We start from the raw sequence: 16279 nt of genomic DNA on the forward strand, positions 1-16279 counted from the left end.
GTTATTAGGTTTAGGGGGCAATCACTTTCTCACACAGGGCCATGTAGGTTTGGATTTTTTTCCCCCTTAATAATAAAAACCTTCATTTAAAAACTGCATTTTGTGTTTACTTGTGTTATCTTTGTCTAATATTTAAATTTGTTTGATGATCTGAAACATTTAAGTGTGACAAACATGCAAAAAAATAAGAAATCAGGAAGGGGGCAAACACTTTTTCACACAACTGTATATATATTTTTTTTTAAAGCTCTGAAAACGTTGGATACTACAATTCCCACAATGCATATTTCCCTTAAACCCAACTGCCTGGTAAACCCACATCTTTCATTCCCAATGCCCCAAGTTTGTAACACTGTCTCCAAGGCCAAGTAAAAATAACCCTCGAGACATAATTAGGGGTCATTTTCTCAGACTTGAAAAAAATGACCCCTAATGATGACATAATACAACTGTCTTCGCAGGCTGGGTACTCACGACTCAATGACCTTTCATGTGTAAAATCAGTGGAATTCTTACATTGTTCTCAGAAGTGCAATTAAACAAGACCACACAAACAACAGAAAAAACACATGTATCTTCTCAAGATAGAGGAGCATCGCTGGACTAACAAGGAGACATGTATACAGACACACAGGGAGACACATAGACAGACACAGGGAGACACATAGACACACAGGGAGACACATAGATAGGCACACAGGGAGACACGTAGATAGACACACAGGGAGACGATAGCACTAAGGGGACGATACAAAAAATGCAAAACAATGCAGTCAAAATAAGGATCACATCCTTGTGAGGTGTGGCTATGGTAAGTATTGTTGTGTTTCTATCTATGTGTCTATCTGTATGCAGGAGACAGGGAGACACGTACCGTAGATAGACACACAGGGAGACACAAAAACAGACACACAGGGAGACACGTAGACAGACACACATGGAGATACGTAGATAGAGACACACATGGAGACACAGATAGAGACACGTAGATAGACCCACAGAAAACCCACGGAAAGGCTCGAGGAAATGCAGAGATGCAGAGATCAAAAGGGTCAGAGGACGAGAAAGGATCAGCATCATCACTTAATGTCAGCTGGTGAAAGAGATGCGCAATTGTTGATAACACCACTGGCAGGTCACATGTTTGAGCCCCACAGTAGGACATGTGACCTTTCTAGATTCCCTTGAGGAACACAGAGAACTACTGGCCCATTCACTGTAACCTGCCTGAGGTTGGTCAAAATAAAGGTACTAAAACTGGAAAAATAGATAATTACAAAGCAGTGTGACAGATGTGGAGAGTAATTTTAATCATAACTAGGCTTCAATAAATTTGTAATAAATATATATATATAAATAAGAGGATGGTTAACATTTTTGACTTTTTTGTACGTTTGAGCATCTTCTCTACTCTTTGAGCTCATTGTGTTTCAGAGGAAAGCATAGACCTCTAGTGGTGAAGTGACTCCTCACGCAGATTATTACGTCACTGAGTTCACAAAAAACAATGTAACTAAATATAAATTATATCATATCAAGGTTTATCGAATAGATTTTATTATGTTGCGGTCGTTCATCTTGGTCAAAACTGCTGTTCCAATGGAACAAAGAACACACTTCGAATGGGACCAATTTACACAAACCTGGTGACCACAGATAGCAATCTGAATATATAAGGATTGTTTGTTCCAAATAACCACAGGATTTCTTGGAAAACACTGAACAAATAAATCGTCCTCTGCATAGTGTTTGAAAAAGTCTGCAAATAGATGACAAAGCAAAAGCTTCCCCGCTCCAGAGAGTCACCGCTGCGGTCTTTCAAGTCCTACAAACAATTTCCCCTTGAGTCTGATATGAAGAGGAAATTCATGTCCTTCCATTGCTGCCTTGTTCTCTGGAGACAGATTCTGTTTAGACCTTCCCAAAAGTGAGTCAAACGGCATTTACAAACAACAGAAAAAGACAAATAAATAATACCATGTTGTCAACAGTGCATCACGCAACCTCTCCCAACAAACACATCCTCAATGATTGTCATATTTTTGTGTTTATTTCCCCCCAATTTCAACTGGCTTGCAAGTCAGGTCAGGTGCGGCAAAACTTTTTTTTTTGCGTCTGTTTGAAAAAGAAGTGAGGTTACCAGACTCTGTAGTCTATAGCACTAAGGGGACAGTACAAAAAAATGCAAAACGCAATCAAAATAAGAATCACATCCTTGAAGAGTTTGCCTTCCTTACAGTTTTTCTTTTTGCGGTTGCTTCAACACAGGCCAAATAAGACACGACACTTTGAGATAAACGTCTCACTTCTATGTCAAAATGCAACTCTTGGCCTTGAGCTCACCTCTTTTGGGAGAAGTGTGCAAACATGGAGGCAGTGGGAGGAAGAAGGAAGAGGACGAAGACGAGAGTGTGTTTTTGTTTTTGCAAAAAACTGCAATGGTAAAAAAGCTCTATATATATTTCTCTGAAGCCTTTCTATTCTGCACTGTACTGGAACCATCTTTCATAGAAGCCTGTATGATAAAATAAAAAGGTATACAAAGTGCTTTGGATGGGTTGCTGTAAATGCAGAGGAGAAATGTATCTGTATGTGACAATTCAAGTTTAAAGGTGTTTTAATTAATACAGTGTGTTTAATGTTTTGCAAGAAGTCTGTTACAGACTTGCAAACAAAGTGCAAAGCAGAAAATATGGTTGTACTTTTGGTGCGCGGACACACTTTTCATCAACAAAATGATGTCTGTAAGAGATTATTCCCAGATCAAGTGAGTGGTAAATATATATAGTGAATATACTGCCACCATGTGTTCACTGAATATACCGCAGTTTGTGCTGAAATTAGGCTTCATATCATGAGGGATGGAAAGAGTACTAGAATATTGTACTCAAGTGAAAGTACTTTTACTTTAATTCAATTTTACTCAAGTTAAAAAAATAAATACAGCAAAAATGAATATGGCTTATGTTTTTCCTCCATTGCAGGTTTTAACAACGACATCAAAAAAAGTAGAATTACAGTACAGTAATACAATATGTTGCTGTAAACTAATTGAAACAAAATGATTACATTAAAATTACAATGTTATGGTACACAAACATTGTATGGTAAGGGGCGGTGGATGGTTTTGGATCCTGCCTTATTGCCAAATCACCTCTTCCACATCACCAAGTGATCCTTGGTCCCTCTCTTTTTTCTTGTTCTCATCCTTTTCCTCTTCCTTTCACGGCCTCCATGTTTGCAAAGTCCTCACAAAGACGGTGAGCTTACCTGAGGTTTGTATTGCTAACATGATTCGAAAAGGGAAGACATGTTGAACATTTTACCTTTATTAATAATTAAAACAGTACAGTAGAATGATGTAATGTGATATAATGTAGAATATACTGTCGTTGTTTACTTGTTTTATCAAATGGGAGAATTTCTTGCTGAACTCTGAACTACGGGTCTCTCTTCGTTATTTTTGGCCGCCCCGAGCACCCGTACCGTAAAACGCACCGGCTCACTTGACGGCAGTCGCCCATCAGCAGGCTGCTGGGACGAGGCTCAGATATGAACTCCCTGGAACAGGCCGAAGGTAAGCAAGACATACAAGACATTACCACATGTTTTAGCCTCGTAGCTACGATCACCAGAACAATTAAAAACAAACGTCTTGAGAGGAGATTAGAACGTTAGCTGAAACGTTGAGTTAGCGGGCTAGTCTTCTGACGACACTTAGCATGTTTGCTAGCTCAGCATATAGCAGTTGTTCATACCGTTGTACGGGTGTTAGCTAACACATACTATTCCGTTAAGTTATGTTCTACTTAAACGATCGCAGTCGTTTTGCGGACATAACAGGCATATTCAGTCACGTTTAACGTTACATATTTACAGTAACGTTAACTACTTACAAAGTGACATACTGACATCAGTAATGTTACAATTTTGAATAAATCCCACGACTGGAAAGATGGTGTTGCTAGGTCATACAAACCATACTGTTAAGTCCAAATACAGTGTTTAATTGTGTCCATTTTTTTTTTTTTTTTTGTTTCAGACCTGAAGGCCTTTGAGAGAAGATTGACAGAGTATGTCTCCTGTTTGCAACCTGCAACAGGCAGGTGGAGAAGTAAGTCACTGTTACTGGTGGTTAAATATAGAAGTTGGTGCAGGCCTGATCACAGACTTGTGTCACCAACAGTGTTGTAATGATTTTGGTAAATCATGATTCATGGTATTAACCTGGGTGTCATTCCCCTTTTCTTGTTTCAGTGATTCTGATAGTGGTGTCTGTTTGTACGGCTACTGGGGCTTGGAACTGGTTAATAGACCCGGACACACAGAAGGTAAGTAATTAGTGGACAAACATGTCAATGTGTGTCAATTTTTGACTTTAAGGGAAACTATCACAAAGCGACCACTACAATGACAATATAGCCAACAGCTATAATATGATGATTGTCATTTTTTTTTTTTGTATGGAATATTACAACTTGAATACAACGGTTTACAGCTGTGAATTATTTCCCAGCGAAACCAATCCAGGTTTCAGCTGAAATTAATTGCGAAATTAAATGTCCAATGAAAGCATCCAAGAAATTGTTTTTCTTGCACGACCATATCAGAATTAACTGTCCCTCACTGTACCAGTCTGTACTTTGTATTCCCGCTCATTGAACAGCAACACCTGATGCTAATGGATGATGTGTAGTCTTCGTCTTTGAGCTTTGTGTGCTCATACCGCCACCATAAATGAAACGGAATGCAGAGGCAATATTTTATGCTAGTCCTTTACCCCGTTAGAATGACAGGATTCATGTCACACATGTGAAGTGACCCTTTAAAGACAGACATCTGCTGTGTCATAGGTTAAAACCATTCTGGGGTTGATTCACTTCTTTTTGGCTCAGGCTCTTAACAGGTAATTTAATCCAGCACCACTTCCTGCACTGTTTGGGACTGTGGAAATAGGTAGAGTGAAGACTATGTTTAAGGCTCAGACTATTTCACTTTCAACATTGTTTGCCAGAAAGTCACTGCTGCAATCCTGGAAATCTTAAAAGGTTCCTACATTGGAAATGTGGCTAAGGGAGCAAGGGAATGTGTTCCTCCTGCAGAAACTAAGGTACACTTTGTCAACTAGTTAGGAAATCTTTTTCCAAATGTAGCAACCTTTCAATGACTTAAAGGTAACTTAATCGGTTAACTTTGATTTCCTAAACTGACTATAAATAAGTCAGTAATATAATAATCTGTAAAAGTGAAAGTTGTGTTATTGTCTTTGATAATTAACGTTGCTTTGTTCCTCTTGTTCTGCAGGTCTCTTTCTTTTCATCTCTGTGGAATCATCCCTTCTTCACCATCAGCTGTATCACTCTTATAGCGCTCTTCTTTGCTGGGATACACAAACGAGTTGTGGCACCATCAATGTATCCTTTCGTCTGTTGCAGTTCGTATGAAGTAGCATGTTTAAAAAAAAATCTAATTTATAATTCCAGCATCTGCTTCGTCAACACACATCCAATCTCAGCCATTGACGGAAAATCGTAGAGCATGCAGGAAATGTTTTGCTGATTGCACTTCTATAAAAAAAATTCATCATTGTTCATGTTTTTTTTGGCTGACAAGTTGAGCTCTTTGACATTTGCGCCTTCAGTATTGCTGCCCGCTGTCGAACAGTTTTAGCAGAATACAACATGTCCTGTGACGACGTGAGTTAACAAATCTCTTTCATGTTGTGATTTGTAATCTGCATCCGACAACTTGTATTTTTGTAAAGATTATTTTTGTTATTTCTGTCTTCTTACAGACAGGGAAACTTATTCTCAAGCCTCGACCGAACATCCAGTAACCACACGCTTGAGTGGGGCGGTCGGATGTACCTGTGTCTTTGCTGATAGCCACTGATCACTCTCGAGTCCTTTGGCTGGTCCGATCAGCACCGAGGCAGACGTTGTCGTCGTAGTGGAAATGCATTTGGGAGAAAGAAGAAATGAACTAAGAGTCTTTTAATTGTGTCACTGTGCTGATGTCATGATTGAAGACGAGAGCTCAGATTTGTTTATTTCTGTTTCTGATTTTGAGCATGTATTTTAACGAAATGTTTCTATTTTTTAAAATAATTTACCTAATAAATACATGAGTTGTAAAAACTGTCTAATTGTTTTGTCTCATTACACTGAAAGTATCTGTCTATGGTTTATTTGCTGTATGTTATAAACGATCAATATCGTTTTACGTTCGCGTTGTTGCGTCCCCATGATTTTGCGACAGCTTCTCTCCTTTCTGTTATCAACGACCGCTTTACGGCAGGGAACACTTCCACATGGCCTCCAACCAGGCTGGAGCTTAAATGTGTACGCGTGGTGCGTTTTTGGTCGCCAAGTCTTGAGTGTACAAGTTGGAGAAAATAAATCACGTTGCATGCGCAGTTTGCACTTTAAATAAGGGCTGAAAATGGGTAAAAGTAAAACCACTAAGTTTAAACGTCCGCAGTTCAACGCGGTTGGATTGCCGGCGAATGCTGTGAAGGAAGTGGACGCAGAGGAAGAAGACCACGGGGATGATTGCTGTCCAGCTGCGGAGTTGCTGGAGAAAGTAGGATCATTATTATTCTGTTAACAATATCTGCGGTTGAGTTATGTTGTATCATTGCATGAAGAACAACTTTTTCAGTCTAAATTAACTTGTGTTGTGATTTTTTTACACTTTTCATTCACGTGAGCTGGAGATAGTTAACACGTCATAATTCTGACAGTCAGTTCATGTAGTTAGTGTCATGTTTTGTATGTGTGTCCATAGTTGCAGAGTCCCAGTGCCGATGTGCGAGAGTTTGCATGTGCCAGCATTTCTCGGGTGGTGCAGCAGAGTCAGACCATCCCGGTGTTCCTCCAGAGAGACGCTGTCCGGCGCCTCGGGCCCATGCTGCTGGACAACAGCCTGGCTGTCAGGGAGACCTCCGCTGGGGCGCTCAGGTGAGTCCGTGGTGTGGTCTGGACTGCCACCAACAAAACCAGGTCTAGTCGTTTTGGGAAACAGGGCCCACTAATAATGTGGCTAATCCATACAGCTCCTGCAAGGGACTTAATTTGTAACGAAAGCACAAGAGTGGCAGACCAATCAATCTCAACGGGTTCAGTCTGAGAGAGGGAGGTCATAACACATTTTAGTTAGATAAAAGTTCTTTACTATCTCCCTCTCCAGCAGCCTAAATTATGAAACAGCGCCATCAGCCCGTTCACACTGTGCTGTGGCGGCAATTGGTATTGCAGCTCATTTCGTCCTGCCGACAGAGGCGACATTAAGAAATAAAAGGAACAGAAAAAAAAAACAATCTGATGGCTCGTGTTTGAAGCACACAAAACAACTAAAGAGAGAGAGAGAGAGGCCAGAGAACACAAGTAGTCACTCTCACTGAGACGAGGTCCACTCGGAGTCCGTAAATACAGCTGGACTAGTTTGTAGTATTGGTAGATTTTAGTCCAGCTGGAGCTACTGAGTGAACAAAATAATGTAAATGATGCTGTCTGCGGTCTGCAGGGCCTATATTATATGCATATGAATACTTTCAAATATTTTGTCATGTCACTTGGCACAATGCTACAATAATACGTCTGGCTGTAAGAAGAAAGTTAGTTTTTTGTGATTTGATGACTCGTATTATTACTTGCTTATGGCATGTTAAATACAATTATACACTTATTAATGTGTGAGTCTGATCACATTAACATGTTACATTTGTTTCACGCTCAAATAACCAACACTAAACTAACCCCAGAAAAGCAAACAGATGTCAGTCGTCATCAGTGGTGAAGACATTTGACAGCAGTTAGTCGTCATCTCTTCACAGTCGACACTTATTTAATATCAGAGTACGACCTTGACACACATTCTGACTGTCGCCCTCCGGTAAACCTTAACTTGGGGGTTCACGTACTGGATATCAGAATGAGACAGTCTCTCACAGCACACCCACCAGACTCGCCCCTCTCTCTCACACAAACACAAACAGCATCTCCGGCGGCGACTCTCCTCCCGACTGAACGATGAGTGTGCGTCTCTCTCCCCGACAGGAATCTGAGTGCATGTGGCGGTCAGGAGGTGTGCGAGGACATGGTGAAGCACGACGTCATGACTCCTCTGACAGCGCTGCTTAGAGAGGTGAGACTCGGCCGCTGCTTTTAGCTCACCCCATCACTTCAGTTCCTCCTCATCAGCAGCTGTTACGGCATGCGACCATATCCTCAGCATTTAGCTTTTAATTCCAGAGCACAGACGTTCACCGTTAGTGACAATCTCTGCACCCACACTCGGAACACATTGCCTTCTGGCATCAGATTCAAGCTCACTGTTGAACTATGTGTGACGTCAATAGATTCCTTGAAACAAACTGAATTCATTTAAAATGTGATCACCCACTTTTTCAGCTATATTTTCATTATGTAGAGTCGACACATTTTCGGATGGATGACGGGCAAAGTTCGTACCTGTTTCACTCATGGCTGTGTTGTTTTCCTTTCAGAGCTGTGCTGGTTTTGAGAGCGCCGCTGTGGCGACGAAAGACCAGAAGAACGCAGTGGAGGATGTAGCCAACGAGGCTGTGAACCTATTGTGGAATCTGTGGTAAGCCAAGAGGTTGTGCAAGCTGGTTGACAGGTTGCGTCGTCATTTTATACTCCCCCCCCCCCCCCAGTTCGATCGTCTTTGCTCGTCCAGAAAATGTTATTTATCTTACAGTTTGACACTGTAAGTGCCATTTTCTGTCATGCAATGATGCTGCATGATGTCTTTCTGTGTGCATTTGTCACCGTCTCTGTCTGACTGCCATGTTGTGTTGTCCTTTCAGTGAGAGCAGCAGTCAGTCGCTGTCTGTGTTCAACAAGGCGGGTCTTCTGGATTTGGTTGTCCAGTGTTTGGAGAGACACCCGCACAATGTGGAACTGGCCATATCTGCTGGTAGGGCTAGTTAATATGCTGTTAATTTGTAGTCATAATTGATTAATAAAGGTGTGTGTGTGTGCACATCTTGATCATGACGAACCTCAGTTTCTTTCCAAATATCAGAACAGGACATACACATTTCCATTACTGCAGGCACATGTCCTGTGAATGTACCTCCAAGCACCGCTAAAGGAATATATCTATGAAACACAAAATATGTCAACAAACAACGCTAAGCTATGTTATAAACGTGGCTGCTGAAGTGCCGGATGCTGTGTACATTCGGCATAACCGGCTTCTGGCTCGAGCTTAAGATTTAACCGGCATAAGAGTGGTATCGACCTTTTCATTTAACTCAGTGAGTGTATTTCCCACCACAGGCAGATGAATTTATAAAAAAACGGATGCAATATTTTAAAATCTTTTATAGTAAATTACAAAGTCTAAACTCATGGCCACATGTTGCATGTGATATTATTGTGAATATTCATAGACGTTATGTGTGATGAGAATGTGTAAATGGAGCTTCTACTCCCAGCTCCGAAATGACTTGCAACGTGGGAACTGGTCATTAAAATTACACACATTACAAATATCCTATTCTAGCTATTACTGTCCTTTCAAACAGGGCTTTCAGAAATCTTAATATTATTTTCGTAATGAAAGGCCAAAACTCTAACTTTTGGGGTTTCTCAGGTGTGTAAGTCTCTCCTCTTTGTGTTCGGGCAGCCCACTGTTTGCACACTGTGACTGAGGATAACCCAGAGCTGCTCTGTAGCTTGAACGCTGCTGTGCTCGGAGTCCTGGAGAGCGTGTTGCTGACATCTCAGCCAGACATGGCACACACTCTCCTCAGGACATTGGCTGCAGGTACAGTTTGTCTTTTTCATTTTTTTTTTTTAAATGCATTGTTCAGAACTCTCACTTATTACCATGACACAAGTTGAAAGTGACATTAAAAAGACTTCTGTGGACGTAATGTTTTTTAATAGCGCTTCCTAAGCTCTTGACTCTGCCCGCTGTGTCGCTCAGGGACACTGTGGAACATGAAGGGCAGTTTGCCGGCTGCCCGTCAGGCCCGGACCCTCAACGCCGTGGTGGCCACCTTGTCCCAGTGCCTGGATCTGGACATGGGTACACTGATACCTGAGCTCAGACAAGCAGAAGAGGTTCGTCACAGAAATACACCACCTGCGGCACACTCGGAGGACCAGGCTGCAGGAGAGCTCGCTGTGGCGGAGATGGACGAGGAAGAGGAAGCACCGAAACGCAACAGGAAAGGAAAAGCTGTGAGGGTTGATAACGACTTCTCTGACCTTTTGCCTGTAAGTGGTGTCTATCATTAAGCACTCTATATGTTGCTGTTCCTCTTTACGCACACATCGGGCTGTGAGCCCCTCTGTTCATACAAGTTGAGCACAGTAAATCACATCCGTCAGAGAGATTATATGAACCCTGTGTCACTTTCAGTCCCAAGCTTCCTCTCACAGTAAATGTTTTGGTCTTAATCGCAAAGAACAACATACATAAATTACTGATGAAGCCGATTCTAACCGGTTGTCAGCATAACTATAAGTGAGTGTAGAGATGTCTGCCTTCTCTCAATTATAATGGGACAATATGGCACATGGCTTGTGATGCTCAAAGCGGCAAAAATACATTTGAAAAACTAAACAGCAATATCATGAAACTGCTCACAGCAAGGTCTGGATTATTTGAAATTATCTGATTGTTACTTCTGGAAAGAGACATTGCTGTTGAGTTTTTCTTTAATGTATTTTTTGGCGCTTTCTGCACCACAAACCGAGTGCCATATAATCCCATTATATTCGAGAGAAGTCAGACATCTCTACTAGGCAACTCGCTCCAAAACAATCCAGATAGGATGAGAGGAAGAATGTGTTTTTGATTTTGGGTAAACAGTTGCTTTTAGAGTCAAAGTTTAGGAGCATTCTGAAGACCATCTCTTACACGTGGTATATATATATATATATATATATATATATATATATATATATATATATATAGTCCAGATCTTTTCAAGGACAAAATTAGGCCACTTTAGAAATCTGAATGAAATTCAGTGTCTCCCCAGTTAACTTGTAACAACTATAGAAATTGTGATGAATTATGTAATTGACATAATGTATTACCGAGGCTCTTGCAGATAAGAAGTTTACCCTCAGCTGTAACGTTGTCAACTTTAGGATGCGACGTGTATGGCAGTTCGTGTGTATGCCGACGAAGCGATCCAGCTTTGTATTTTGTAGGAGTTAATGCTAGGTGAAAAGCCGGCGTGTGAGTCATCCTGGAGTGCGAGCCAGACTGACTGAGCAGACAAACTGTCGGGTTCGGGGGGAGACGATTTGGGACACTCAGCGAGGTTCAGCTGGGGACCAGCTTCTGGCTTCCAGCACGCTGACAATCCCCAGACCTGACCTCGGCGAGACAGAGCTGTCTCTCTCATCTCAGTTGTAACCAGAGCCCCGGGTTGACATTCATGGCAACGTTCCCAAAATCCCCTGTTATATCGTAGGTTACGCAACGAGGGTTACCTCGATCTAAGCTATTGTTTTTTTCTAGTTAAGCAGTGTAAGAAGACAATTATGGGAAGTAATTATCTGTCACAAGCAGCTAAACGAACCGAAGCTGAATAGATAAGTTCTGCTTTAGTGACGACCTCGAAGCAGGTTTCACTTGCAGTTCAAAAAGTACACACGTGCTGGAGTACGTCCGTAGAAATACATCTCTTCATTGTGTCATGCGGCTGAACTCGGACGTCTGATAACAGCGCTAACAATCATCGTTTTGGGAGGATGTTGACTCACATGGCTGCTTGTTTTTGTCCAGAGGGACCAGGAGGAGCTGAAGGAGGCAACGGCCTTGCTGACAGCCCAGCAGACGTCCTTAGAGATCATCGTCAACATGTGCTGCTCTGACGGTGAGTGCTGTGGACATGGACAGCAGTGCTGACCCCAGGCACTCTTCATCAACATCATTTCATGTTGCACTGTGTGCGCACATCAGAAAGGCTAACAGGAAATACACAAAATGACTTCATTGAGTGCATAGAAATGCCTTTTGTCACCCTGCATTGGTGGCATTTGTTTGCTTTCCTGGATCAATTCTATGTATGTGTGCCTTTTTAAAGACCCTTCTGACGACGAGTGGGAGGAGGAGTCGAGCAGTGATGAAAGCGACATGGGTCCGGACGGCCTTTGTGATGGAGTGTCCAATCTTATGTCTCCACTGTGTTTGTCAGCTGAGGTGCACGAGGCCTTGATCAACCACAGCATCCCAGAAAAGGCAAATACCTGTCTGCTTCCTCATTAACGCCTCACATTGGCCAATTAATAGCTATGAGAATGGAGGAGTTCATCACAGTGTCAGAGTGTTTAGACAAGCTCTACCTGAGGCTGAACAGGTTACCTACCTGTGCAGTTTAAGAGAGACCTTTTATGAAACCACACTAAATGGTTTATCCATGATTGTAGTAATATCTTTCTTTTTCTTGATTCAAGGTCCTTAAAAAGACCGAGTTCCCCAGAAAGGAAGCTATGGATGTGTGCCAACAGATTCCCTCCTGGAGATGCCTGATAAGAAAGTAATCCTCTCACTTCTCATCCTTTCTTTAACATAACCGTCAGATCAAAATTTGTGTAACATATCTGTCTGTATATCTTGTGCATTTTCACTCTGGTGAAGTTTGTCGGGAGTGTTGCAACCAATCGGCTATCGGTTTCGACTGTTTAGCCTCTGGGGGCAACATCCAATATTTCCCGGGTTCCGATGTAGCCAGCAGAAATCCAGATAACACATATTTGGGCCAGGACTTTCTCTCCTGTGCGCCAGTCATTTTCATTACAGTCCGATAAGCAGCTTGAGACGTGAGAATGGAGTTTGAGTTGAGAGACGACAACTACAATCAGGTTGTTTCATGTTTCAATGCAGAGAAAAAAAAAACTGAATCGCCATCAGACGATAGCCGATTGGTTCCAAGATTGCATTTCGGCCAATGGGTTCCGCCTCCTGCTCTCCACACGGTTTACATGCATTCAACCAAAACCTGCATATCCATTGATATGCAGATATCTGTTTATAGCAATAACATCTTTTCTTCTTTTCTTAAGGATACAGCGGGTGCAGTCCCGGGCGCTGACGTGCCTCCATAGCATCCTCTCCACCATGGACGCCGAGTCTCTGGGAGGAGCGGCAGCCCTGCAGGGAGCAGCACAGCACCTTTCCACGCTGGTTTTTGGTGCAGCAGGTCTCATATTTATCACTTATAGTACAGCACATAAGACACATTTGAAACACATGCGTATAGGTCAGAAATACAAAATGATTCGAGATTTGGAGACAAAATTGTGAAAGGTGTGATCAGATGCAGCAGTATAGAGTTGCAACATTGAAGCATGTAATACATCTGTTTAGTAAGATCAATTTACTTTCTCATGTTTCAGAGATACCCAAAGACGAGGAGTTCCTGGAGGCCGTCATAAGCGCCATGCGGTCTCTTTTACAGATGATTGCCTCCAAAAATATCCCCCAGGTACAGAGTGCTCCGCAGCGTCAGTGGTTCTTTTAGTGATTTTAAACATTTGCACTCATGGCTCGTTTTAAAAGGTTACTCCATCAATTTGGTATTGCACTTCTGCAAAGTTGACAAAATTTAAAAAAATAAAGAATGAATGGACAACATCTATGCAGCAGATTTTAGTCCCTTGTATCATCTCCTAGAAAAAAACAGCTGGGTCCTACATTTCCCACAATGCAACTCTACAGCATCCTCAGTTAGACTTATCATGCCCGGTCAATGTGCACACCACACCTGTAGTTTGTGATGACACCCAGGTTGAGATGACCCTGATGACATCACCAGGGGTTCCTCTCTTTTTAGACTTTGGAAAGCCACACAGTATACGAGGCTTTTTACAGGCTTCAGAGTAGTACTCCCCATGGCAAGAAAACTGAGCTTGTGTAGAATGAGTGGAGGGCCCCTTTGACCTATGTCAATGTTTGTTGACAGCGTTGACTGAATATATACAGAGGCAAGCTAGACTTTGTTCCCACTGCCAGTTGGCAGTAAACCCTGTTGACCATGTATGGTTGGTTTTGTTTTTGTTAGTGTATGACCCCACAGCAGCTGATGAGTCTGAGCGAAGCTGCCACCCGCTGCGATGTTGTCAGTGTGAGAGTCAACGCCGTCGCCATTTTGGGCATCACTGGCAGCACATTAGCCAAAGAGAAGGGCACTGCTGAAACTCTTCAGGTACAATCTTTCTCTCCGTTTCTTCTCTTGGGAAAATGTGTTCCTCCTCTAAGAAACTCTGCTCCCACAGATGATTGGAAACGCCTTACTTCAAGTTGCCACAAAGGACGCCAACCTGGTTGTGAACGGAGAAGCCCTGGACGCCTTGTTTGACGTTTTTGCAGATGGAGACGAGGCAGAGACGGCTTCCAAAAACATCCAGTTACTACCAGCACTGAAGGCACTTCAGCCTGTATTCAAGGCCAAGGTACCAGAGACTAATTCCTTTTTACTGAACCACCGGTTCTTGTAGATTTTTCACAATTCCTAAAAGCGTTTTCAAGAGGATTAACCCATCCCACTCCCACTGCCAAACAGTTTAGTTTCTCAGTCTTGTATCGCCTACAATGGCTTTATGGATTTTAATAAACATAATACTTCAGTGCATGTGTCCCCCTGTTTTATGAAAATGTTTGAGATTTTTTAAAAACATTTTAAAATAATGTTTTGATCCTGCAAATTTCCCACGCGTTGGGACTAATAAAGGACTATCTTGTCTTATCTGATCTGACAATCATTTATTTTCTTCTAGATTCGTAAAGAAGGAAGAGGCAAGTACAGCCCCCAGCAGCTGTGCGTGCTAGACAACATCAAAGTCAACCTGAGAAGATTCATTGGCTATCTGGAGAAGGTGGTGAAAAAATAACGATTAGGCATGTGCAATCGGTTGAACCTGTTTGGACAGATATGCCAACAGGAGCATAGAACGAAACAGAATGTGGTTGTGAAACCATTGAGTATTTATTTTATGTTGATAGTATGCCATTTGTTTTTGCTCTGTTTCAATGTTTATATTCTCTAAATAATGATTTGATATTATACTTGTTGATGTGAAATTTTATTTTGTTGTTGAGAAAGATGTGTAGAAAATCAGAGATGAGTTAGTAGTTACTGCAAGTTGCAGTCATGTCTTTTTTATTTTTGCTCACTTAGTTGATATGAATCATTTCAACCAAAATGGTTGTCAGACTTGAATTTGCATGAGTTCATGGACCTCGGTAACATTTTTAATCAGGTGTGGAGAGCCGACACCAGGTTTTGATATATGTGCCCATGATTTTGTCGCATGGTTGAATTGGCCAAACATTGATGTTTGCAGTTCTACTTCAAGAGCTGGAAGGCCGAGCTATTCTACATCACAGGCCCCGTAAATGGAAGGATCGTAGTATCAGCGACGTAATAATTTAAAAAAAAGATTTTGAAGTTATTAATATTGGCTTGCTTAAAGAGAAACAACATAATTGACTGTAATTTCAGTAACATACTAAGCTGAAAGGATTCGACATGTTCACTGCCAAGGTTGTGATGCCATTAAAATCTATTAGGACAGACATATTAGCCTTCAGAAATATGCACATATTCTCTACCTCTGCCACTCTGAGGTCCCTCCACTTCCCATCTCTTGGCATTAAGTGCACACTCTGCCAGGCAGCAATCTTCTGCATGGAGTGGTGACTTTTGCGGTGGTATTTTTGTGACTTCCTCTGTCTGCAAGTTACTAAGACAGTCTTTCTACTTTCTACTGAAAGCATTCTTGTCGTAAAATATATATGTAAATCCAGGATAGTGCCATCTATTTTGCACCGGATCCATAGTTTATCTTTCTTTGAGTAGCTGACAAAGTTAACTCATTAATGCCGTAAATATTGAATGGTGACTTGCACCCACAAATGCCATTTAATCAAAAATGAAAACATCAAAATGAACTCTGTGATAGTTCTTACGTTTTAAGAGCCAGGCACAGCTTCTCTGGGTTCCCACAACCTTTCAGGGAAATCTTGGTAAAATTGCATGTAATTGACAACAAGATCAATCTGAGGGAGGTTATGTCATCAGGCTGTGAATAAAGGCCTTTTTTGAAATAAATACTGGTTTCTTCAGCATTTCCTTGAGTGTTTGTAACATGGGTGTATTTGGAATTAGTGCTGAGGTGATAAGATGATTGATCAATGAGTAGATTTACAGGAAAATTATAAAAACAAATGCTCACACAACTTCCTGGTTCCAGCCAAGTAGCCTATAATATACATTTTATATGTTACA

General features: G+C 41.6%; 2 protein-coding genes across 3 annotated transcripts; both read left to right on the plus strand.

The window, feature by feature from the left end:
• The first annotated feature begins 3427 nt into the window (after nucleotides 1–3427).
• On the plus strand, nucleotides 3428–6140 carry cnep1r1 (CTD nuclear envelope phosphatase 1 regulatory subunit 1). 2 transcript variants are annotated; one of them, XM_076077886.1, is made up of 7 exons: nucleotides 3428–3577; nucleotides 4043–4114; nucleotides 4258–4331; nucleotides 5015–5110; nucleotides 5305–5414; nucleotides 5642–5696; nucleotides 5795–6140. In XM_076077886.1, exons 1-7 carry the CDS (start codon nucleotides 3553–3555, stop codon nucleotides 5834–5836), a joined length of 474 nt encoding a protein of 157 aa, XP_075934001.1. In that variant the 5' UTR covers nucleotides 3428–3552; the 3' UTR covers nucleotides 5837–6140. The 2 variants fall into 2 exon arrangements, with proteins under 2 accessions (XP_075934001.1, XP_075934002.1); XM_076077887.1 differs by lacking the exon at nucleotides 5015–5110 and having other exon boundaries at nucleotides 3430–3577.
• A 153-nt stretch (nucleotides 6141–6293) lies between these two features.
• On the plus strand, nucleotides 6294–16102 carry heatr3 (HEAT repeat containing 3). Its single transcript, XM_076077885.1, has 15 exons — nucleotides 6294–6582; nucleotides 6787–6959; nucleotides 8058–8145; nucleotides 8507–8607; nucleotides 8831–8940; nucleotides 9655–9795; nucleotides 9958–10250; nucleotides 11776–11866; nucleotides 12077–12231; nucleotides 12447–12529; nucleotides 13056–13192; nucleotides 13389–13477; nucleotides 14054–14197; nucleotides 14268–14444; nucleotides 14769–16102. Exons 1-15 carry the CDS (start codon nucleotides 6442–6444, stop codon nucleotides 14880–14882), a joined length of 2037 nt encoding a protein of 678 aa, XP_075934000.1. The 5' UTR covers nucleotides 6294–6441; the 3' UTR covers nucleotides 14883–16102.
• Nucleotides 16103–16279: the final 177 nt, after the last annotated feature.

Source organism: Anarhichas minor, unplaced genomic scaffold (genome assembly GCF_050575085.1).
Source record: "Anarhichas minor isolate MPS153535 unplaced genomic scaffold, ASM5057508v1 ptg000062l, whole genome shotgun sequence".
Taxonomy (NCBI): domain Eukaryota; kingdom Metazoa; phylum Chordata; class Actinopteri; order Perciformes; family Anarhichadidae; genus Anarhichas; species Anarhichas minor.

Excerpts from the sequence above, each read along its gene's own strand:
- cnep1r1 (XM_076077886.1), top strand. The coding sequence starts at position 3,553 with ATGAACTCCCTGGAACAGGCCGAAG. Across the intron at positions 3,578-4,042 it reads CTCCCTGGAACAGGCCGAAG|ACCTGAAGGCCTTTGAGAGA; the intron begins GTAAGCAAGACA and ends TTTTTGTTTCAG. Across the intron at positions 5,415-5,641 it reads CGAGTTGTGGCACCATCAAT|TATTGCTGCCCGCTGTCGAA; the intron begins GTATCCTTTCGT and ends TTGCGCCTTCAG.
- heatr3 (XM_076077885.1), top strand. The coding sequence starts at position 6,442 with ATGGGTAAAAGTAAAACCACTAAGTTTAAACGTCCGCAGTTCAACGCG. Across the intron at positions 8,941-9,654 it reads GGAACTGGCCATATCTGCTG|CCCACTGTTTGCACACTGTG; the intron begins GTAGGGCTAGTT and ends GTGTTCGGGCAG. Across the intron at positions 13,193-13,388 it reads GCTGGTTTTTGGTGCAGCAG|AGATACCCAAAGACGAGGAG; the intron begins GTCTCATATTTA and ends CTCATGTTTCAG.